Source organism: Mustela lutreola, chromosome 5 (assembly GCF_030435805.1).
Source record: "Mustela lutreola isolate mMusLut2 chromosome 5, mMusLut2.pri, whole genome shotgun sequence".
In the NCBI taxonomy this organism is placed as follows: Eukaryota; Metazoa; Chordata; class Mammalia; order Carnivora; family Mustelidae; genus Mustela; species Mustela lutreola.
This window is the reverse complement of record NC_081294.1, coordinates 160,802,675-160,826,595: the sequence shown is the minus strand read 5'-3', so window position 1 is coordinate 160,826,595 and position 23,921 is coordinate 160,802,675. Positions and strand designations below refer to the sequence as shown.

General features: G+C 39.6%; 1 protein-coding gene across 10 annotated transcripts in view; it reads left to right on the top strand.

Annotated features, from left to right (window-relative positions):
- NLRP3 (NLR family pyrin domain containing 3) overlaps positions 1-23,921 on the top strand; it is a 78,626-nt gene that overhangs the window by 6,623 nt on the left and 48,082 nt on the right. For 7 of the 10 annotated variants that reach the window (XM_059176031.1, XM_059176034.1, XM_059176032.1 and 4 more), the window contains exons 5-8: positions 246-2,013; positions 4,105-4,278; positions 6,426-6,596; positions 7,932-8,102. In XM_059176031.1, coding sequence (XP_059032014.1) covers positions 246-2,013; positions 4,105-4,278; positions 6,426-6,596; positions 7,932-8,102 — 2,284 coding nt within the window. The remainder of the gene's footprint in view (positions 1-245; positions 2,014-4,104; positions 4,279-6,425; positions 6,597-7,931; positions 8,103-23,921) is intronic. The other 3 variants (XM_059176040.1, XM_059176038.1, XM_059176037.1) reach the window with 2 other exon arrangements.

The following is a 23,921-nucleotide window of genomic DNA, read 5'->3' as shown; positions in this document are numbered from 1 at the left end:
AACAAATAAGAAGGATTTTCTGGCAAGTGACAGTACCTATGGCACTTTGCTGTTCTCCTGCTCAACTGTGTATAGGAAATTTTGACATCCTAGAGTTTCTCGGGCTGTCCATACCCACAGTGAAGAGAATGTGTATCTCCCTTTCCTTAGCTCTGGTCATCACTCCCTCTGGACCACAGATCCTTGTTGATAGCTAATGTATGCTTGGACTTCTCCCAAATACTACCTTTCTGTCTTTACCCCAGATTACTGTAAGAAGTACAAAAAACACGTGAGGAGCAGATTCCAATGTATTAAAGACAGGAATGCCCGTCTAGGTGAGAGTGTGAACCTCAACAAACGCTACACCAGGCTGCGTCTTGTCAAAGAACACCAGAGCCAGCAGGAGAGGGAGCATGAACTCCTGGCCATTGGCAGGACCTCAGCCAGGATGCTGGACAGCCCTGTGAGTTCCCTGAATATGGAATTGCTGTTTGAGCCTGATGACCAACACTCAGAGCCTGTTCACACGGTGGTATTCCAGGGAGCGGCAGGCATTGGGAAAACAATACTGGCCAGGAAGATCATGTTGGATTGGGCATCAGAGAAAATTTACCAGGACAGGTTTGACTATTTGTTTTATATACACTGTCGGGAGGTAAGCCTCGGGACACGGAGGAGCCTGGGGGACCTGATTGTCAGCTGTTGCCCTGACCCAAATCCACCCATATGTAAGATTGTGAGCAAGCCTTCCAGGATTCTTTTCCTCATGGATGGCTTCGATGAGCTGCAGGGTGCCTTTGATGAGCACACAGAGACTCTATGCACAAACTGGCAGAAGGTGGAGCGGGGAGACATTCTCCTGAGCAGCCTCATCAGAAAGAGGCTCCTTCCTGAGGCCTCTTTACTCATCACCACAAGACCTGTGGCTCTGGAGAAACTGCAGCATTTGCTGGACCGTCCCCGTCATGTGGAGATCCTGGGTTTCTCAGAGGCCAAAAGAAAGGAATATTTCTTTAAGTATTTTTCAGATGAGCAACAAGCCACAGAGGCCTTCAGGCTGATTCAGGAGAATGAGGTCCTCTTCACCATGTGCTTTATCCCCTTGGTCTGCTGGATTGTATGCACTGGGTTAAAGCAGCAGATGGACAGTGGCAAGAGTCTTGCCCAGACATCCAAGACCACCACTGCTGTGTATGTCTTCTTCCTCTCCAGTTTGTTGCAGTCTCATGGAGAGAACCAGAAACACCAAGTCTCTGCCAACATCCGGGGTCTCTGCTCACTGGCTGCAGATGGAATCTGGAATCAGAAAATCCTGTTTGAAGAGTGTGACCTTAGGAACCATGGCCTTCAGAGGGCCGATGTGTCTGCTTTCTTGAGGATGAACCTATTCCAAAAAGAAGTGGACTGTGAGAAATTCTACAGCTTCATTCACATGACTTTCCAGGAGTTCTTTGCTGCCATGTACTACCTGCTGGAAGAGGAGGAACAGGGAGAGTTGAGGAACCTGCCATGGAGAAGTTCCAAGCTTCCCAACCGAGACGTGACTGTCCTTCTTGAAAACTACGGCAAATTTGAAAAGGGATATCTGATCTTTGTTGTCCGTTTCCTCTTTGGCCTTGTAAACCAGGAGAGAACCTCCTACTTGGAGAAAAAACTGAGTTGCAAGATCTCTCAGCACATCAGGCTGGAACTGCTAAAATGGATTAAAGAGAAAGCCAAGGCCAAGAATCTCCAAATCCAGCCCAGCCAGCTGGAATTGTTCTACTGTTTGTATGAGATGCAAGAGGAGGATTTTGTACAAAAAGCCATGGGCCATTTCCCCAAAATTGAGATCAGTCTCTCCACCAGAATGGACCATGTGGTTTCTTCCTTTTGTATTGAGAACTGCCACAGCGTGGAATCACTTTCCCTGAGGCTGCTTCATAACTCCTCAAAGGAGGAGGAGGAGGAAGAGGAGGAAGAAGGGGAAATGCAGCTCTCTGAGGTGGATCACTGTGTCCGCCTAGATCCTCATGCTGCCTGTACTCACCGGTAAGGTGATTTGCCTTCAGGTAGGTATTAGAATGGTAGGGCTGTCCTCCGCCATCTAGCCACCTTTCTCTGGGCATTTGTTCTTTCTGCCTGCTTCGTAACTGTCTTTACAATATGGTTGCCACAGCTCCATAATAATACCACCACCCCCCATTTCTACCAGACTCCTTCAGTGGCAGAGATGGACAAGTAGAGGAGAGGGAGGTGGATAAATGGATGAGGAGAAAAGCCAATGAAGAAAATAAGCAAGTGTTTGGTAGATGCCAACTCAGCGCAAGGTATTATGTGGGTTACAGAGTTGAATAAAAATGTAAACTCAAAATGCTTGCAGTCGACTTGGGGCTCTACTGCATAGTATTCAGTTAACACACAAGGAGCCAAACAACCCCAGTGACTGTCCCAGGAACACAGAGGACAGAAAGCCTTTAGTTCTGGGTGCTGGGGGGAGGTTTATCAGAGGAGTAAGTTTTGAGCCTGCCTTGAAGGACTGGTAGGATGTGGGTGAGTGCAGGAGAAGTTAAAGGGATTCTAGCAGTAGAGTCTGGTGTCTGAGGAACAATGTACATAGGAGACTATGCCAAGGGACATGGCTTCATTGGAACAGATATAATGAGGGAAAATTGAGGGACATAGGCCTGGGAAGGAGAGGGTGTTTTTAAGCTCCTACACTGTGTTTACAACCAGGAAGTCATCAACAGCTCCCTCTTTGGGGTCTGTTCAGTAATGTAGGAGATCAGAGGCGAGTTGCTATGTTGGGACAGCAATGCAGTTCAGTTACCTGACCTCTGAAGTCCCTGCTCAGGAACTGCCACAGCTACGGTGGGAGGGTGGATAGTCTATGAAAGCTTGGGTTTAGCCTGCACAGAAAGCACTTGATACAGGATAAAATTAAGGAGAAAGGGGACTGGCCTTTCCACCAAGAATAATAAATTTTCAGCTCCTTCTTTCATCCTTGGCATCACTAGCAGGATGACCTTTTAATTTATCATTTGGTCATCCAGGACCTCCTGCTGGGGCTTCAGTGGTGATGAAGACCCAGGCCTTGCTCATAGCAACTTAAGGTTCAATTGTGGGGATATCTGGGAAAAAAGGACAGACAGTGGAGAGGATGGGCTATGGCAAGAACACATATAGAATGCACCAGAAACACATGGTGGGAAGCCCTTGAACAGCTGGACTCTGACACATGGAGTATGAGAAACCTGAGTGTGGGCAAGGGGCAGCTCAAACAGAGGGAACAGTGGGTTCAGAGGGCAGAGGCTGGGGAAACAATTATGTCCCTATGATGGGAAATGATTCAGAAAACCTAGAGAGGGTGAGAGAAAGGTAATGAGGGAAGGAAGCACATCTGTCTCTTAGGGCCCTAAAAACTATGTTGGAAAGAAACCTGATCAAGATTACAGAGCTATAAAGAAGGCTGGGAGAGACTTGAATTAAAACTCCTGATGAAAAGCCTGATGCCCATTTGATTGGGTGACAGTTACCTTCTTCTGAGGGCAGGAGCTTGCTTTGTGTGTTCCAGAACCTTCTGAAGGCCAGCAGCATGGATATCCCACCCCATGCTGTCAAAAGTGCAGAATTGCAGGCACAATCTTAGACACACAGAGCCAGAATCTGTATTCTAACAAGGACTGCATGTTGGAACCATGTGGAAGTCTTAAAACTATTGATATACTTGGTCCTGCCTCAGAGATTCTGACTTTAGTCCTATGGTGTGGCCTGGCTCTCTTTTGAGAACATTGGTGATGCTATTATGCAGCCAATGTGAGATCTGAGATCTGGATCTCACAGTGTAGTCTCTGGATTACTTAACAGAAAACAAGGCCTTGGGCAGGACAGCTGTCTGATGACAGAGGAGGAGAAAGACATCTGAGGGAGGTACTGGAGGGTGTGCCAAGGCAGCCAGTCACAGACTCATGCTGTTTCCATAATAAGGTATGCAGGACAGTCTTACCATGGCCCCCTGGTCTTTGTCATTCCTTAGTAGGCAATTTTTGGTTCTGTGAGTCAGTTCTTAATCCTTGGGGAGTCTTTGAACTGGGGCCAGACACTCCTGATTTTCTTTTCTTTCTTCCTTCCCTACAATTTCAGGTTGGTGAATTGTTATGTCACTCTCAGCCTTTGGCAGGGGCTTTTCTCAGTCCTAAGCACTAACTCACTGAACCTCACTGAACTGAACCTCAGTGACAATGCTCTGGGGGACCCAGGGGTACAGGTGTTATGTGAAATGCTCCAGCGACCCGGCTGTAATATTCGGAGACTGTGGTAAGAAACTGTGTGTGTGTGTTTGTGTGTGCACGCATATCTGTGAGTGACACAGAGAGCAGAGTGGAGGAAGACCTCAGGGTCCAGATCAATGGTTTGTTAATTTTCTAGGGCTGCTGTAACAAAGTACCAGAGAAAAAGAAGCTTGAACAATAGAAATTCATATTCTCATAGTCCTGGAGTCTGGAAGTCCAAGCTGAAGGTGTCAGCAGGATTGGTTTCTCCTGAGTCTCTCTTTTTGGCTTGTAGATGGTGGTCTTCTCCCTAAGTCTTCATGTGGTCTCTGTGTTCGTGTCTGATTTCCTAAAGGATACCAGTTATGTTGGATTGGGGCCTGTCCTCATGACTTCATTTAAGGGTCTAAAACCTGATCTCCAAATATAGTCACAATTCTGAAATCCTAGGGATTATGATTTTTTTTTTGGGGGGTGGACACAGTTCAGCCCATAACAAGTAGGAAAGTAAAATGGATTGGAGGTCACTTGTTTAGAAAGCTTCAAATAGGGAAGAATGATGGGGAACTGAAAGTAAGCCATTTCTTGGCGATAGGACAAAAAGTGCATGGCCTTCAATATCTTCTGTTTCCTCACTGGCCCTCATCACGGCTGAGAATTGGAGAGTTTCATCATATACAATGTCTACCTGGGCTGGACCCCATCAAAACATTTCATATAGGTTGAAATGTCACAGAGAATCTCTTTCAGCTTTCTTAATAAAGAGTGCTTGCTCTGGACTCATACTGTAAATCAGACTCACATTCCCCAAGACAATACATGAGTGTCTGGGCCATCCTACAAACACTCTTCCATCACACATCTGCATTTTTTATGAGCTACATAGCCAGCACTAAAGCCCATCCCTCCAGAGTGTTTTCATACATCCCTTTCTTGATCATTATACCCACCCTAACACCAACTTTATCAATTTTATCTCCTATACAAACCAGTAGCCCAGGCCCAGTAACCATGACTGTTTGCCATGATATTGCAATACAATTCAAGATCATGGGACAGAATTTGTGTTCATCTTTCCACTGTCCCTACAATGTCTGGACAAGTGTCTTAGCACACATCAGTGCTCAAAAATACATACTGAGTGACTACTGACTGGTTTTCCCACATCCACCCTTACCACCTTCCTATTCTCCATATAGCACCATCCTATTCTCCATACAGAAGTCAGAGGGTTATTTAGAAAATTTTACTTTAATTATGTCATTCCCTTGCTTGAATGCTTTCTCTTTGTTCTTTTGATAAATTACAAATCCTCCTCTTGCCTTCAAGGCTCTGGCTGGTTTGGGCTCCTTGCCTTCTTCATCCCATGCCAGTCTTCCCACTATCCTGCTGGGTGCCCCTGTGTGATTCCATAGAGTGAGACACACATAGAGAGACATGGGTGATGATGAGATATTTTGCAAGTAAATAGAGGTTTAGTCATGCATTCAGCTCTAGTTGGTGTGAAGATAGGGGTATAAAGGAAGATGTTAACAGGCTTTAGGATGATGAAGTATTCATCTGGAAAGAACCAACATTCTTAGTCCTCTGACACAGGCACTCCTAGTTGTTGTTGATGATGGTGATAACGGTGTCTTTGTGTGTGTCTGTGTGTGTGTTGGGGGGAGTTGTAAATCAAATCAAGAAACAGAGCTTCCTGCTATTTTGGTGTAGGTGGAGGGCTGGAATTTAATCATTAAACAGAACAATGGAGACAAGATTGACAAAGAAGTAGATAAGTTAAAAACCCCAGAGAGATCAGTGTCCACCTGAGGGATTTTTGCAGTGAAGAACATGTGATACAGAGGTGGGACACAGATTTACCTCCTTTTTCATTTATAAAACAGGGACATGCCTGTATATATTGTAGAGCTGACCATTATTTATGGAGGGAGTTCACTGACATACTCAGTGGTTGTGGTCTCAGGCTATGAGTTCATAAGCCTGGGAACTAACTTCACAATAAGTCTCAGCCTGCATGTGGGAGTTCTGGTAAGATCATACTCTCACCTAACTTCTTTCCTTAAAATTTTCCCTTTGTAACATGAGACCACAAATCGCCCCAGTTGGTGCTGAAAACTGGCATAGACCAGAAGGCAGTGTCAGAGAAGCAGCCTTGTTCTGATGCTTTCTGCTTCTCTACTTGGCATGAAGGTTGGGGCGGTGTTGCCTTTCCCATCACTGCTGCTTCAACATCTCCTCAGTCCTGAGCAGCAACCAGAAGCTGATGGAATTGGATCTGAGCCACAACACCCTGGGAGACTTTGGAATTAGACTTCTTTGTGTGGGGCTGAGGCATCTATTCTGCAATCTGAAGAAGCTTTGGTGAGTCTGAGCTATTTTCCTTCAGGTAACATGAGCTGTGGCTTCCGGGATCTATTATGCACTACAGTTTTAGCATGAGAATAGACTTTACTGCTCAGAAGATTTCCAGGTGTTTATCAGTAATTCATTCAGTTAGTGTTTGTTGTGGGAAGAGCCATATACTAAGTCTTAGAAATGAACTTAAGTAATCCAACAAATCATGCTCACTTTTAAGGTATTTACAGTCAAGCTGAGAAAATACAACCAGCTCCAGGAGAGTTTTGGGACTTTATGACAAGCTCTTGGTCTCCACACAAAACAGAAAAGAGGTGTTAACACACTTGATCTTTTATGAAGCCCTTCACTAAATGTTTCTGGGAGACTTGATTTTTGAATAAGAGAAAGCACTTGAAAATGGTAGGGCCATTAGGATGGCTATTATAAACAAACAAAACAAAACAAAAGATAAGTGTAGGCGAGGAGAAATTGGAACCATCATAATTGCTGGTGGGAATGTAAAATAGTATAGCTGGTATGTTAGTTCCTCAAAGTGGACATAGAATTACCGTATGATCCAGCAATTTCACTTCCAGGTATATAAAAAGCAGTGTAATCAGGGATCCAAACCTGTATTTGTACACTTGTGTCCATAGCAGCATTATTCACAATAGCCATAAAGTAGAAACAACTCAAATACCCATGGAATAATGAATGGATTAAACATGTGGTAAGGGGGTGGGGTTGGGGGTAGAAGAATGTGGTAGGTATATGCATACAGCCTTCAGGAGAATTCAGACACATGCTGCAACATGGATGCATCTTGAAAACATTATACTAATTAAAATAAGCCATACACAAAAGGGCAGAAATGTGTGATTCCACTTACAGGAATGACCTAAAATAATCAAATTCATACAGGCAAAAAATAGAATAGTGGGTCCTGGGGGTTGGGGGAGAGAGGAGTGAGGAGTTAGTGTTCAGTATGTACTAAGTTGCAGTTTGGAAAGATGAAAACCTTCTGGAGATGGATGGTGGTCACAGTTATACAACAATGAGAAGGTAACTTAAATGCTACTGAATTGTACACTTAAGGATTACAATGGTAATTTTTATGTTATGTATATTTTACCACAATAAAAAAAAGTATAGGGAGCTGATAAGATGGAGTATTGGCATGGGCTTGGAAGGTGTTTACTTGCTATTACACCAAACAAAAGGAAATAAATAGTTAATATACAGTTTGGACACTCTTCCTGTGTGTGGAAAGGACTAGAAACAGCATTGGAGCAAGTGCTTCCATGACTCACAGACAGTGAGGTGAGAGAAATGTCTGACATTCTGCCATCTTTATGGAAGGTTGGTCAGTTGCTGTCTCACATCAGCATGTTGTGAGGACCTTGCATCCGTCCTGAGCACCAACCAGTCCCTGACCAGACTCTACTTGGGGGAAAATGCCTTGGGAGATGCAGGAGTTGGAATTCTATGTGAAAAAGCAAAGCATCCACAATGTAAGCTGCAGAAACTGGGGTAAGTCTTCATTGGTATCTCAGTAGAAATCAGCTTCTCTTCACGATGTATTGCTTGGGAAACATGGATGAGGGTCGTTCTATAGTAGGATGATCAGACAGAGTTGAGGGTAGAGAATGGAGGAGACAGTATATGAAGTCGTTGGAATACTAGATACTACTTTCTACTAGTAAGTTATTTATGACTATAGAACTGAAAGAAACCTTAGGGATTGCTCAGCTCAATCCCCCACTGAGGGAAACCATTGTTTCTCAGACATTCACATGGATAGTTACTGGTTTCATGTGTGGACTCTTCCAAGCACACCAGCCATTGCTGCACATGCGGCCATTGCAGTAAGAGAGAGTTCTTATTTCTACATAACACCTTTGGTTTCTGTGTGTTGGTCCTTGCTCTGCTACGCAGGACTCTGCTGAGAGATATTGATCTCAGTTCCCAAGAGACAATACTCACATTCTAGGCCTTCTCCTCTCTTGCCTGGACATCTCTAAATTCTCAAGAAGGATATAGCTTCACGCCTTCACCTACATAGTCATGTTGTCCTAGGGAAGGGCTGTTCTCTTCGTGTCCCTATTTGAAGTACATTGCCCAGACCTGAACCTGATACTCCTAGAGATGTATGGTGAAATTTTCACCTCCTGTGGCAGGGCCCTGTAACTGTCACAGAGGGAGCCTCTGATTTTCTTGTGTTTCTGGCAGTCACATCAGATCACAAGTTCAAATTGGAATTCTGTAGTAAATAATAATGTGAAATTCTGGTGTGTTTTCTAACATTAACACCCAAATCTCTGCAGACTTCCAACTAGGTGCCATACAAGTCAATTCAGTTTTGACACTATCTACTCAGAGGTAGTGCGGACCCCACAGGTTAAGAACCTAGTCCTACATGTTCCCACACTGGCAATATCAGATATCATCGCAAGTAGTGGCACAAGTTACTTGCACTTCTTTCTTTATGACCTGGGGGTTTTTACACCCCCCTCCTCAGGTTTTAAAGTTTGCTAGGACCCCTCACAGAAATCAGGGAAACACAACTTACAGTTACATTTATTATAAAAGATATTATAAAAAATACATATAAACAGTGATACAGGGTGAAGTTGAGAAGGGTCCGGAGCACAGGGACACTTGTCCCCATGTATTTGGGGCATTTCACCCTCCCAGCAACGGATGCATTCACCAACCTATAAGGTCCCCAAACCTCATTGTTTAAGAGATTTTATAGAGTTTGATCAGCCTTCCTCCTTTCTGCCTCCTCAGGGTTGGTGGATGGGTTGAAAGTTCCACCTCACCAACTGCGTGATCATTCTGGTGACCAGCCCCATCCCAAGGCTATCTGTGGGACCCACCTTCAGTCACCTCATTACTACAAACTTACCTGTGATCAGAAAGGGCTCCTTTGAATAGGAAAAGAGGCTGCTTCACTTAGGACATTTCAAGGGTTTTAGAAGCTCTGTGCAGAAACTGGGGACAAAGACTAAATGTATTTCTCATTATGACACACAAAATATCTACTGATAATCATGTACTTAAACATGTATCATGGCTTTTCCATGATCATTTTACATGGATTATCTCAGCTGACCTCATAAAAATTATGCCAAGTAGATATTAGTGTCTCTAACTCAAATAGGAACAAATGAGGCCAAGAGAGCTTAAGACCTTTTCCCAAGGACACTTGGATAGAAGGCAGTGGAACCCATGAAGATACAGCCCAGTGTAACCCCCTGCCTGTTGCCTTAACACTAGTGCAATACTGAGTCATGAGTCTTGCTGTCAGGTTTTCTATGGGGCATTTACATCCCTGTCTGGGCCTCACAATCTTATCTTTTTTTGGACAGATTGCTTAGGCATTTTTGAATTGTGATTCTGTCAATGTTATCTCTACCTACAACAAGCAAACTGTAAATGTCTTCATTGACATTACTGATATGAATACCAACCATATCAGCACCAAGACAAATATAACAGAAAGGGTCTTTAATGAGGAATAATACATTAATTCATCATTACAACCTGCATAGGTTCACAACACTCTGATATCCTTCTATCTGTCCCATCAACCCATCCTCAGATATCACCACATCTCTTTCCTTGGAAAGCCCTGTCTTCAACGTCTCCATATCCTCTCCTTCTTACTCTACCTCAGCAGTTTGGCTTCTGCTACTCCATATTTGTTCAACAGACATATTTTGGCTCCTTTATTTCTGGGCATGCTGGAGGCTCACTTGTAGTTGCTGACAGTGGCAGTGAGTAAGACAGACCAAGAGTCATTTTTCACAAATATTGGTAGAACAGGCAACAGACACTAGACAATAGACAAACAATATACAGTACATGCAAGTGACATAATAAAACTGGAGTTGACAGTAAAAGTTTGCTTTCTTGTCCAAGTGTTTCTCAAATGCCTCTTGAGTGACGTGGGATCAAGTACTTAGTGAAGTGAAAGTATGAGTGGTGAAGGAGTCAGGGAAAAACAAACAAACAAACAAATGAAAAACAAAACCCAAGGGAAAAATAGAAGGAAGAGGTCCAGAACATAGACTCTCAGTTGGTCCTCAGTGATCCTGGTTCTGACGTATACATCCTTCCCAGTCTCTATTTTCATTGACATCTGTTGCCTTTAATTCTCCTCATTTTCCTGAAACTATTCTCTTATTTTGGGGGAATTGCTCATTCTTTCCTGTGAATTCTAAAACTTCTCCTTCTCTGGGTCCTGCATTGACTTCTCATCCTGTGGTCTGGGGAATTTCACCACTGGTTTTCTTTTTTACTGATGTTTGTACACTCTCTGGGAACTTTTATATGCCACTTAGCCTCAAAAACAATGTGTACAGAGGTGGCTCTGAAAAATGGTCTTAAACCCAGGTATTGTTCATTAACTTTTCTTTTTTAATAGATTTTCATACCTTAGAGCAGTTTTAGATTCACTGAGGATTGAGGGGAAGGTACTGAGATTTCCTATATGCCTTCTGCCCCCTTACGTGCATAGTCTCCCTGTTATCAACATCGGTGACCAAAGTGGTACATTTATTACAGTTAAAGACTTAATGGCATATCATTATCACACAAAGTGCACAGTTTATATCAGAATTCACTCTCAGTTATGTACATCATATGAGTTTGGGCAAGTGTATAATGACATGTATCTACTACTGTAGTATCACAGAAAGTAGTTTCATTGTCCCCAAATCTTTTGTGTTTGGACTATTCATCCATCCCTTTTGCTAATTCCAACAAACAACTGTTTTTTGTTTTTTAATTGAAGAAGAGTTAACATAAAATGTTATATTAATTTTAGGTGTACCACAAAGTGATTTGGCAATTCTATACATTATGCTATGCTTACCATGATAAATACAGTCACCATCTGTCAGCATGCAAAGTTACTACAATTTTATTGACTATATTCTCTATGCTGTACTTTTTGTCCTCATCACTAATTTATTTTATAACCACAAGTTATCCCCTTCACCTATTTTGCTTTCTCATTTGTTTCCATCTCCATTTGTCTCCAATTTGTTCATGGAACCACCAGTTTGTTCCCTGTATTTATGATTCTGTCTCTGTTTTTTGTTGATTTCTTGTTTTGTTTTGTTTTTTAGATTCCATATATATATCATGTGATATATTAAATAGGATCATTTTCTCAATTTCTCTTTCTGTTCCATTATTAGTGTATAGAAATGCAACCAATTTCTGTATATTAATTTTGTATCCTGCAACTTTACTGAATTCATTTATCAGTTCAAATAGTTTTTTTGTTGTATTCTTTAGGGTCTATAGTATCATGTGATTGGCAAATAATGAAAATCTTTCTTTTTCCTTACCACTTTGGATTCCTTTTTTTTTTTTTCTTGTCTGATTCCTGCAGCTAGGACTTCCAGTAACATGTTGAATAACAGTGGTGGGAGTGGCAATCTTTTCTTATTTCTGGTCTTAGAGGAATCCTCAGTTTTTCACAATTGAATATGATGATAGCTGTGAGTTTTTCCACATATGACCTTCATTATGTTGAAATATATTCCTTCTGAACCCACTTTGTTGGGAGGTTTTATTATGAATGGATGTTGTATTTTTTCATATGATTTTTCTACATGTATTGAGATGATCATATAACCTTTCTCTTATTAATGTGATGTATCACATTGATTGTTTTGTAAATATTGAAGCACTCTTGCATCCCTGATAAATCCTACTTGACCATGATGAGTGATTTTTTAGTGTATTGTTGAATATTTTGTTGAGAATTTTTTCATTTAGCTTCATCAGGGATATTGGCCCGTAGTTCTCTCTCTCTCTTTCTTTTTCTTTTCTTTTCTTTTCTTTTGTGTGTGTGTGTGTGTGTGTCTTTGTCTGGTTTTGGTATTGGAGTAATGCTGGAGTCAGGGAATGAATTTGGAAGTTTCCTTCCTCTTCTATTGTTTGGAATAGTTTGAGAGGAATAGGTAATACTCTTTTTTAAATATTTGATAGAATTCACCTGTAAAACCATCTGGCCCTGACTTTTATTTGTTGGTAATTATATTTGATTACTGATAACATTTCATTAATTGGTCTGTTCAAATTTTCTATTTCTTTCTGATTCAATTTTGAAAAATTATGTTTCTAAGAATTTATCTACTTCTTATAGGTTGTCCAGTTTGTTGGCATATACGTTTTCATAAAATTCTCTTATATTCATTTGTACTTCTGTGGTGTCTGTTGTTATTTCTCCTTCATTTCTATTTTCATGTATCTGGGTCTCCTTTCTCTCTTAATGAGTCTGGCTAAGGGTTTTTAATTTTGTTTATAGTTTCAGAGAACCAGCTCCTGGTTTCATTGATCTTTTGCACTGTTTCTTTAGTCTCTATTTAATTTATTTATGTTCTAGTCTAGAACATTTTTTCTTGTTTCTTCAGGCAGGCTTGTATTGCTATTAAGTTTTCTCTTAGAATAGGTTTTGCTGCATCCCAAAGATTTCGGATTGCTCTGTTATCGATTTGTCTCCATGGTTTTAAAAATTTCCTCTTTGATTTTTTGGTTGACCCATTCATTGTTTTGGAGAATGTTGTTTAACCTCCATGTATTAGTGTTCCTCACAGATTGTTTCTTGTAATTCATTTCTGGTTTTTTACTGTTGTGGTCAGAAAAGATGCTTGATATAACTTCAAACTTCTTAAATTTATTGAGATTTGTCTTGTGGAGAATATTTATATGCACTTGAAAAGAATGTGTATTCTGCTGTTTCTGGGTGGAATGTTCTGTATATATCTGTTAGGTCCATCTGGTCCAATGCGTTATTCAAAGCCACTGTTTTCTCATTGACCTTCTGTGTGGATGATCTGTCCATTGGTGTAATTGGAGTGTTAAAATCACCTAATCACCTATTGTAATTGTATTACTGTCATTTTCTCCTTCTATGCCTGTTAATAACTGATTTATTTATAGGTATTCCTATGTTGGGTGCATAGATATTGACAATTGTTATAACCTCTTATTGGATTTTCCCATTACCATTATACAGTGCCTTTCTTTTTCCCTTTTTTTAATTACAATCTTTGCTTTATTTTTATTTTTTTTTTTTAAGATTTTATTTGACAAAGATCACAAGCAGGCAGAGAGGCTGGCAGAGAGAGAGGAAGGGAAACAGACTCCCTGTTGAGCAGAGAGCCCATTGCAGGGCTGAATCCCAGGACCCTAAGATCATGACCTGAGCCGAAGGCAGAGGCTTTAACCTACTGAGCCACCCAGGCACCCCACAATCTTTGCTTTAAAGTTTGTTTTGTTAGAGACAAGTATTACCACTTTGACTTTTTTTTTCTTTTCTATTTGTATAGTATATTTTCCAATCCTTTCACTTTTAGTCCGTTTTTGTCTTTTTTTTAAAGATTTTTTTTAAGATTTCATTTTTTTATTTGACAGACAGAAATCACAAGTAGGCAGAGAGGCAGGCAAGGAGAGAGGAGAAAACAGGATCCCCGAAGAGCAGAGAGCCCAATGTGGGGCTCGATCCCAGGACCACCAAGGTACCCCTTTTTTCTAAAGATTTTATTTATTTATTTGATAGAGCGAGCACAGTGAGAGAGGGAACAGAAGCAGGGGGAGTGGGAGAGGGAGAAGCAGACTCCCCGCTGAGCAGGGATCCTGATGCGGGGTTCAATTCCAGGACCCTGGGATCACGACCTGAGCTGAAGGCAGATGCTTAATGACTGAGCTACCCAGGTGCCCAAGTCTGTTTTTGTCTTTAAGTTTGTAGTAAATTTCTTGCAGGGAACATGTAGATGGATCTATTTCTTTCTTTTTTTTTTTTAATTTATTCAGTCAGCCTATGTGTTTTGATTGGAGTACTTAGTCCATTTACATTTAAATTGGTTATTAATAAGCATGCATTTATTTCCATTTGGTTAATTGTTTTCTGGTTGCTTTTGTAGTTCATTTCTTGTCCTCTTGTTTTCTTCCCTTGTGATTTGTGTAGATTAAGTTCCAGTGTTATGTGTAGATTAAGTTAAAAATTTTGGGGGTAGGTATTTATTATAGGTTTTTGATTTGTAGTTACCATGAGGTTCATATATAGCATCTTAGGCATTTATCAGTCTATATTAAGTTAATGGTTGCTTGAGTTTGAACACATTCTAAAAACACTAAATTTTTACTCCCTTTCCATGTTTTATGTATATGATGTCATATTTTATCTCCTTTTTTAGTTTGCGTATCACCTGACTGATATTTGTAAATATAATTGATTTTATTACCTTCTTGTTTTAACCTTCATACTAACTTTATAAGTGATTAGTCTACTACCTTTACTGAATGTTTGTTATTATCGATTTTTTTTCTTTTATAATTTTCTTACTTCTAGTTATGGCTTTTTCTTTACATTGAAAGCTTTTTCTTACATTTCTTCCTTTCGCATTTCTTGTAAGGTTGATGTAGTGGTAATGAACCCCTTTAACTTTTTTTTCATCTGGGAAATACTGTCTCTCTCTTCCTATTCTGAATGATAATCTTGCCAGGTAGGATATTCTTGATTGCAGACTTTTTCCTTCCAACATTTTGAATATATCATACCACTATCTTCTGGCCTGAAATTCTTTTGCTGAAAATTAAAAAAAAAATTCTATCATTACTTTTTTTGTCATTTAAATTGTTATGCATTCTTGTGTAAACCTCTTTAGGTTTATCTTGTTAGGAACTCTGTGCTTGCTGGACCTGGATGTCTATTTCTGTCCCAAGATTAGAGAATTTTTCAGCTATTATTTCTTCAAGTATGTTATTGCTCTTCTCCTTCTGGGATCCCTAGAATGTAAATGTTATGCTTGATGATGTTGGTAAAGTACTTTAATCTATTGTAATTTTTTCTTTTCTTTTTTCTTCTCATTGTTCAACTTGGTTGGTTTCCATTACTTTGTCTTCCAGATTTTTGATCCATTACTCTGTATCCTTAAATCTGCTGTTGATTCCCTCTGGTGTATATTTTATTTCAGCTATTGAATTCTTTATATCTGGCTTGTTCTTTTTTATATTTTCTATCTTTTTGTTGAGGTTCTCTCTGAGTTCATCTACTCTTTTCTCAAGTCCTTTATCTTTATGACTGTTACTTTGAATTCTTTACCAGGCATATTGGTTTTCTGTGTTTTATTTAGTTCTTTTGCTGTAAATTTGTCTTGTTTTTTTCCATTTGGGACATATTTATCTTCCTCCTCTTTTTGTATGACTCTCTGTATTTGCTTCTTTGTATTAAGGAAGTTATCTACATCTCCTGGTCTTGGAAGTAGTGACCTTGTGTAGAAAAGATTCTTTGATTCCTTATGGTGCAATGCTCCTGGTTAACAGAATCAAGAATTCCAGGCGTGCTCTTCTATGTGGACTTCATACACCTTCTTGTGCCTACTGTAGGTGCAGTGGATGGGGTTTAGTTCCTGCTTTGTTGAGGAGCCTTCTGAGGCTGCTACAGGCTTATAGGTAGGTGGGGTCAACAATCAGGCTAGTTTTCTGGACTTAGCCTCTCTGCTACAGATGTGAGTACATGGAAAGGCAAGGCAATATTCCTGTGCAGCCAGCTTAAAGGCTTAGTTGCTGAAGCTGGTGTGTGGGGTTATCTTCCTATCTCTAAAGGACAAGAGTCACCTTGGAGTGGTGCAGGTCCCTGCTGGGGTGGCTTGCTGGTTTTGGTGGGGCAGCCATTTTGGGTGGACACTTGTTGAGGTGGGTGGTTTGGATATGATGGGTCTGCAGGGGAATACAGAGAAGGGCATGCAATGTTAGTAAGGTAGGTGGAGAATGTTAGTGCTGGCTTTGGCTAGTTTCCAGCTATCTAGGTGAGGAAGGAAAAGAGAAATGGTACCAACTAACACTTTTACTCTCAGAAAAATCTTCTGAAGACTACTGCCCCTCCAGAAGGTGATCTTAGATAAGAAAACAAATCACTTTTGGGGCACCTGGGTGGCTCAGTGAGTTAAAGCCTCTGCCTTCGGCTCAGGTCATGATCTCAGGGTCCTGGGATCAAGCCCTGCATTGGGCTTTCTGCTCAGCAGGGAGCCTGTTTCTCTCTCACTCTCTGCCTGCCTCTCTGCCTACTTGTGATCGGTCTGTCAAATAAACAAATAAAATCTTAAAAAAAAAAAAAAGAAGATAAATCATTTTCACATATACCCCAGGCACGTAAAAAAATATTAATTAATTAATTAATTAAAAAGGGGATGAAGGGCAAAGGACAAAGAATCTCAAACAGGCTCCCCACTGAACAAGGATCCTGACACAGATCTCAGTCTCACAACCCTGAGACCATGACCTGAACCAAAAATCTACTGAACCACCGAGGCTCTTCCCCTCTGACTAGGCACTTTTCAGTTGTGTGTTGTGTTTTGGGCTATATTATCTTTTATGTTGTTGTTTTTAAAAATATTTTTAACTTGGCGCACCTGGGTAGCGCAGTCCAGTAAGTATCAGACAGTAAGTGTCTGACTCTTGATCTCTAGTCATGTCATGATCTCATGGGTTATGGGATTGAGTCCTGCTTTGGGCTTCCTGCTCAGCAGGGAGTCTGCTTGGGGTTCTTTCTCTCCCCCTCCATCTTCTCCTTCTTCCACTGTTTCTCTCTCTTTCTCAAATAAACAAATAAATAAATAGTTTTAATTTTTTAAAAAAAATTACTCTCTGTACCCAACATGGGGCTTAAATTCATGAATCTATCAAGAATCCCACACTCTTCTGACTGAGCCAGCAAGGATTACATTTTTTGTTGTCCTCTGGCTCTCCTAAATTTTAGTCTGCTGATTTTTAAAGTGCCCAGAGTTAAGTCCTGCTTATTTTCAAAGCTAGATGTTATGGTGAATTTTCTTCACAGTTTGAGTCCCTCATGCTTGTATTGTCCATCTCACTTGTGGTTAGACTTGCCAGGCATTTTGTTCTTAACTGGGCCTCCATGACTTCTGTTTCCATGTGGCCTTCTCTCTGTGGAATATCTTTTCCACCAGTTTTCCAATTATTTTCAGAGTTTTAGTTCTAGAGATGTAGCTCTTGGTGTGTCCATGGGTCAAGGTGAACTCAGGATCCTCTTATACCACCATCTTTTAAAAAAGTTTTAATTTAAATTTCAGTTAGTTAACATACAATGTACCATTAGTTACAGATGTATAATACAGTGATTCAGCACTTCCATACAACAGTCAGTGCTCATCACAAGAAGTGTTCTTAATCCCTATCACCATTTCACTCATCCCCTCACCCACTTCCCCTCTGGTAACCATCAGTATTTCTCTATAGTTAGAAGTCTGTTTCTTGGTTTGTTTCTTTTTCCCTTTGCTCATTTGTCTTGTTTCTTAAGTTTCACACATGAGGGATGCCTGGGTGGCTCAGTCGGTTTAAGTGTCTACCTTCAGCTCAGGTCACAATCCCAGGGTTCTGAAATCAAGTTCCACATTGGGCTCCTTGCTCAGCAGAAAGCCTACTTCTCCCTCTGCCTACAGCTCCCCCTGCTTGTGCTCACTCTCTCTGACAAATAAATAAATAAAATTAAAAAAAAAAATTTCTACACATGAGTGATACTCTATGGTATTTGCTTTTCTCTAATTGACTTACTTTGCTTAACATAATACTCTTTCACTCCATCTATGTCATTGCAAATGGCAAGGTTTACTCTTTTTTTATGGTTGAATAACATTCCATTACACACACACACACACACACACACACACACACACACACACACACATCTTGTTTATCCATACATCATTCTGTGGACATTTGGGCTCTTTCCATCATTTGACTATTGTAGATAATGCTGCCATAAACATCAGGATGCATGTGTCCCTTCAAATTAATGTTCTTGTGTCCTTTGGGCAAATATCTAGCAGTGCAATTGCTGGATCTTAGAGTAGTTATATTTTCCACTTTTGGGGGAACCTCCATACTATTTTCTGAAGTGGCTGTACCAGTTTACATATCCACCAGCAGTGTAAGAGGGTTCCCCATTCTCCATATCCTTATCAACACTTATTTCTTGTGTTGATTTGAATCATTGTGACAGGTGTGGGGTGATGTCTCATTGTAGTTTTGATTTGTATTTTCCTGATGCTGAGTGATGTTGAAAATATTTTCATGTGTCTGTTGGTCATCTGTATATCTTCTTAGAAAAAATGTTTATTCATGTCTTCTGCCCCTATTTTAAGTGGATTGTTTGGTTTTTGGGTGTTAAGTTTGAGTTCTTTGTAGATTTTGCCTACTAATCCTTTATCAGATATGCTATTTGTAAATATCTTCTCTAACTCAGTAGGATGTCTTTAGTTTGTTGATTATTTCTTTTGCTGTGCAGAGATTTTTATCTTGATGAAGTCCCAATAGTTTATTTTTGCTTTTGTTTCCCCTGCCTCAGGAGACATATCTAGAAAGAAGTTGCTATGGCTGACCAAAGAGGTTATTGCCAGTCTTCTCTTCTAGGACTTTTTATGGTTTCAGGTTTTAGGTCTTTTATCCATTTTGAATTTATTTTTGTGTAAGGTGTGATAAAGTGGTCCAGTTTCATTCTTCTGCATGATGTTGTCCAGTTTTCCCAACACAATTTTTCCAATAGATATTCTTTACTGCTTTGTTGAAGATTAGTTGACCACATAGTTATAGGTTCATTTCTGGGTTTTCTATTCTGTTCCATTGATATATGTGCCAGTTCTGTGCTGTTTTGATTACAGCTTTGTAATATAACTCGAAGTCCACAATTGTGATGTGTCCAGCTTTGCTTTTCTTTTTCAAGTATTCTTTGGTTATTCAGGATCTTTTGTTACTCCACATAAACAATCTTTTTTTGTGTGTTTTTTGATGCCTGATTTGTGACCTAATGTGTGATCTCTTCTGGAGAATATCTTATCTGCACTTGAAAGGCATGTGTATTGTGCTGTTTGAGGATGTAATGTCTGAATATATTTGTTAAGTCCATCTGGTCTAGTGTGTCATTCAAAGCCATTGTTTCCTTGGTGATCTTCTGCAGATGATCTGTCTGCAGATGAATTTCTACAGATTTTCTGTAGATGATCTGTCCATTGTTGTGAGTGAGGTGTTAAAGTCCCATATCATTAAGGCACCACTTAACATTATATTTTGAAAATCTAATTACAATATATCTTGGTGTTGACTTGCTTCTCTTGATTTTGATGGGAGTTTTCGGTGTCTGCTGGATCTGGATATTTGTTTTCTTCCCCAGATTATAGAAGTTTTCAGCTGTAATTTTCTCAAATTAATTTTCTGTCCCATTTTCTCTCTCTTCTTCCAGGATTCCTAAAATACAAATGTTATTATGATTGATAGCAGCCACTGAGTCCCTAAGTCTTTTCTCATGATCCATAATTCTTTCTCTCTTTTGTTCAGCTTTATTATTTTCCATTATCTTGTCTTATATGCCACTAATTCCTTCTTCCACTTCTTCCAGTTTGCTGTTCATTGCATCAAGTCTGTTTCCAGTCTCGTTTATTGTGTTCTTCATCTCTGATTCTTTTTAACTTTTATCTCTGTGGTAAGGGTCTCATTGTGGTATTTTGTCTCTGTGGTAAGGGTCTTCTTTCTCAAGCCCAGTCAGTAACCTTATGCTGGTTGCTTTAAATTCTCTACCACACATTACCCATAACTGTTTCAATTAGATCTCTGGCCATCCCTTATCTTGTTCTTTCATTTGGGATAAATTCTTCCATCTTGGCGTTGTGTCAAGGAGAGATCATATAGTGTCAAGGTTCTGGTGCCTCAGGGAGTATCTCTGGTGTGTGTTGCATGCACTGTGCTGTTGTGTTCTGGCTGCTCTATCTTTCAGGCCAGTCATCTGAAGAAGCACTCTTTTCCTGCTGTGGGCAGTGTTTGGTCCCTGACTTGCATGTGGTAAGTTTTAATGTGGTATGTTCTTGTCTGCTTATAAAATGAAACCTGATACCACTTCCATGAGATCAGGGGACCCTATAGAACTCTCTGGTCAGTTGATGTGGTGGGGGCTGTGCTATGTGTGGTCTTCTGTGGGGAGGGCCCCACCATGCTGAAAGTGAAGCAAACTTTGCTGAGAAGGGCAGAGTCTCCAGAGCATAGGTGTGCGGGGCTTGGTGTAAGCAGGTTAGGCAGCCAATGTGGGTTCTGCCTTGCTTTCTGCAGGTGATTTCTGTTTATGCTGAGGGATGGAGGAAGGAAATGGCACTAGCTACTTCCTTTGTTCCTGTAGAGGGTCTCCTTGAATGCTTCCTTGAGTGGGAAAGTGTTCCAGGAAGAGGGAATAATTGTCCCACTGTGTGCCCCAGGCATTTTCAAATTACTCTTTCAATGTTATCTGCTGTAGGAGTAGGGTAGCACCCTCTAGGCTGTATCCCAGCCAAGCCTGCTGACTTTTAAAATCCAAGCTTTAAGCCCTGCTGGTTTTCAAGAACTCACAAAATTCAGTCTTTCTCACTTTCCCAGCCAATGCCTTTGGTGAATTTTTCTCCTTGAACTTCCCCTATGTGCTTGCTCTCCTCTCTTTCACCCGTCTCTGTTACCATGGGTCCCATCCCACCAGACACCCATAATTCATTTCTCCCTCAAACCACGTCTCTGACCTTCCTATCTTCTTCTTCAGTGTGCTCTCTTATGTCCCTTTAGTTGTATAGTGTGCTCTGTCAGTCTTCAGGTCAGTTTCTGGAGGTTTTTAAGATGATTTGTTAGATATCTAATTGTGTTCATGGAAGAGATGAACCTAGGGTCCTCCTACTCTGCAGCCATCTTTTGAATTTTTCCTACTCCATCATCTTACTGAACCTCTTGTGTTCAAGTTTTGATATGTATGAATTAGGGGGCATACACATCTGTGTGAAGGTTTTTGCATGGAAATAAGTTTTCAGCTCCTCAGGATAAATATCAAGGAGAGATATTGCTGCATTATATAATTAAAGGATGTTTAGTTTTGTAAGAAATCTCAAACGGGCCTTCTAAAGATGGTGTGTACCATTCTGCATCCCAAACACCATGAATGAGCACTTGTGTTGCTTCATATCCTCACCAGCAATTGGCATTGTCAGTTTCCATCATGGCAATTTTAATATTTATGTGGTCATATTTTGTTTTTCTTTTTGTTTTAGTTTGCATTTCTTTGATGACTTATGACATTGAGTGTCTTTTCATAAACTTATTAGTCATTTGTGTGTATTTTTTGATAAGGTGTCTGTTATAGTCTTTGGCACATTTTAAATCAGGTGTTTTATGTTCTTTGTATATTCCAAATAGCAGTCCTTTATCAAAAATGTCTTTGGAGATATTTTTTCCCAGTATGGCTTGTCTTTTTATTCTTTTGATGGTATCTTACAGAAAATAATTTTAATTTTAATAAAGTTCAACTTACTGATTCTTGTTCCCTGTTTCTTGCCTTTGGTATTGTATCTAAAAACTCATTGTCAAGCACAGGTGATCTAGGTTCCCTCCTGTTATCTTATAAGAGTTTTATAATTTTGTGTTTTTTACATTTAGATCTGTTTTGCATCAATTAAATTTTTTTACATACATACATGAAATACATTAAGATCAGTGTCAAGAGACATTTTTATTTTTTATTTTTTTTCACGTGGATGTCCAGTTGTTCCTGCACCATTTTTTGAAAAGATTAACTTTGGTCCATTGTTTCTTTGTCAAAGATCAACTGATGATGTTTATGTGGGTCTATTTTTGAGCTTTCTATTCTGCTCTGTCTGTTAATTTGGCAGTACCACATTGTCTTCATTAGTGTTGCTTTATAGCAACTCTTGGAGTTCAGTAATGTCAGTCCTCTGAATTTGTTCTATTCCTTCAATACCGTGTAGGTTGTTCTGGTTTTTTTGTCCACCCATATAGACTTCAGAGTCAATTTGTCAGTATCTTAAAAACATTTTCTGGGATTTTGTTGGAATTGCATCAAATCTATAGATAAAATTGGGCAGAACTGACATCTTGACAACACTGAGTCTTCTAACTATGAGCATGCACTGTCTGTTCATTTATTTGTTTTTTCTTTGATTTCTTTCATCAGAATTTTGTAGTTTTTCTCATACGGATCTTGTACATATTTTGTGATATATGTCAGCATATATTTCATTCTAAGAGTTTTTTAGTAAATTCTTTCAGATTTTTTATGTAAAAGATCATGCCATTTCCAAACGGTTTCATTTGTTCCTTTCTAATCTGTATATTTCTTTGTGTTTTACCTTTTGTTGTCATATTGCATTAGATAGGACTTCCATTAGGTGAATTAAAAGAATTAAAGAATGGGAGCATCCTTGTCTTTTTCTGATTTAAGTGGGAAATCTTTGAGTTCCTTTCCACTATATATGCTGCTGCAGTAGATTTTTTTTGTAGATATTCTTTGTTAAATTGAGGAAGTTCCCCTTTATTTTTAATTGGCTGAATACTTTGATCATGAATGAGTATTGGAATTTTGTCAAAAACTCTTCCTGCATCTATTGATATCATCATGTGATTTCTCTTCTATAGTCTTTTGATGTGATGTGTTATATTAATTTATTTTATTTTATTATTTTTAAAAAGATTTTATTTATTTATTTGATAGACTGAGATCACAAATAGGCAGAGAGGCAGGCAGAGAGAGAGGGGAAAGCAGGCTCTCTGCAAAGCAGAGAGCCCAGTGCAGGGCTCGATCCCAGGACCCTGGGATCATGACCTGAGCTAAAGGCAGAGGCTTTAACCCACTGAGCCACCCAGGTGCCCCTTAATTTATTTTTAAATGTTAAGTAACTTTCAAAGGTAGATTCAGCTTTGTGTACTGGGAATAAATCCTATATGGTTGTGGCATATAATTCTCTTTATACATTGTTGGATTCAATTTGGTGATATTTTGTTGAGATTTTTGAACTTATGGTTATAGGAAATATATGTAATTTTTTTCTTGTAATATCTTTGTCTGGTTTTGATATTAAGTTAATATTGGCCTTATAGAATGAATTTGAGAGTATTCCTTTTACTCTTTTCTTTTCAGAGAGATGTAGATAATTGACAAAATTTCTTCCTTAAATATTTGCTAGAATTAACCAGTGAAACAGTCTGGGTCAGGTGCTTATGTGTGTGTGTTTGTATGTGTTCAAATTGATTAATTATTGATTCAATTGCTTTAATAGATAAAAAGCCTATTCAGATTGTGTATTTCTTCTTGAGTGAGTTTGGCAGATTGTATTCTTTAATCATTGGTCCATTTAACCTAGCTTATTAACTCTGTAGGCATGACATATTTATAGGATTCTTTTATTTTTATTTATTTATTTATTTATTTTTATTTCTTTTCAGCGTAACAGTATTTATTGTTTTTGCACCACACCCAGTGCTCCAGATTGTTTTTCAGAGTCCATAATCTCT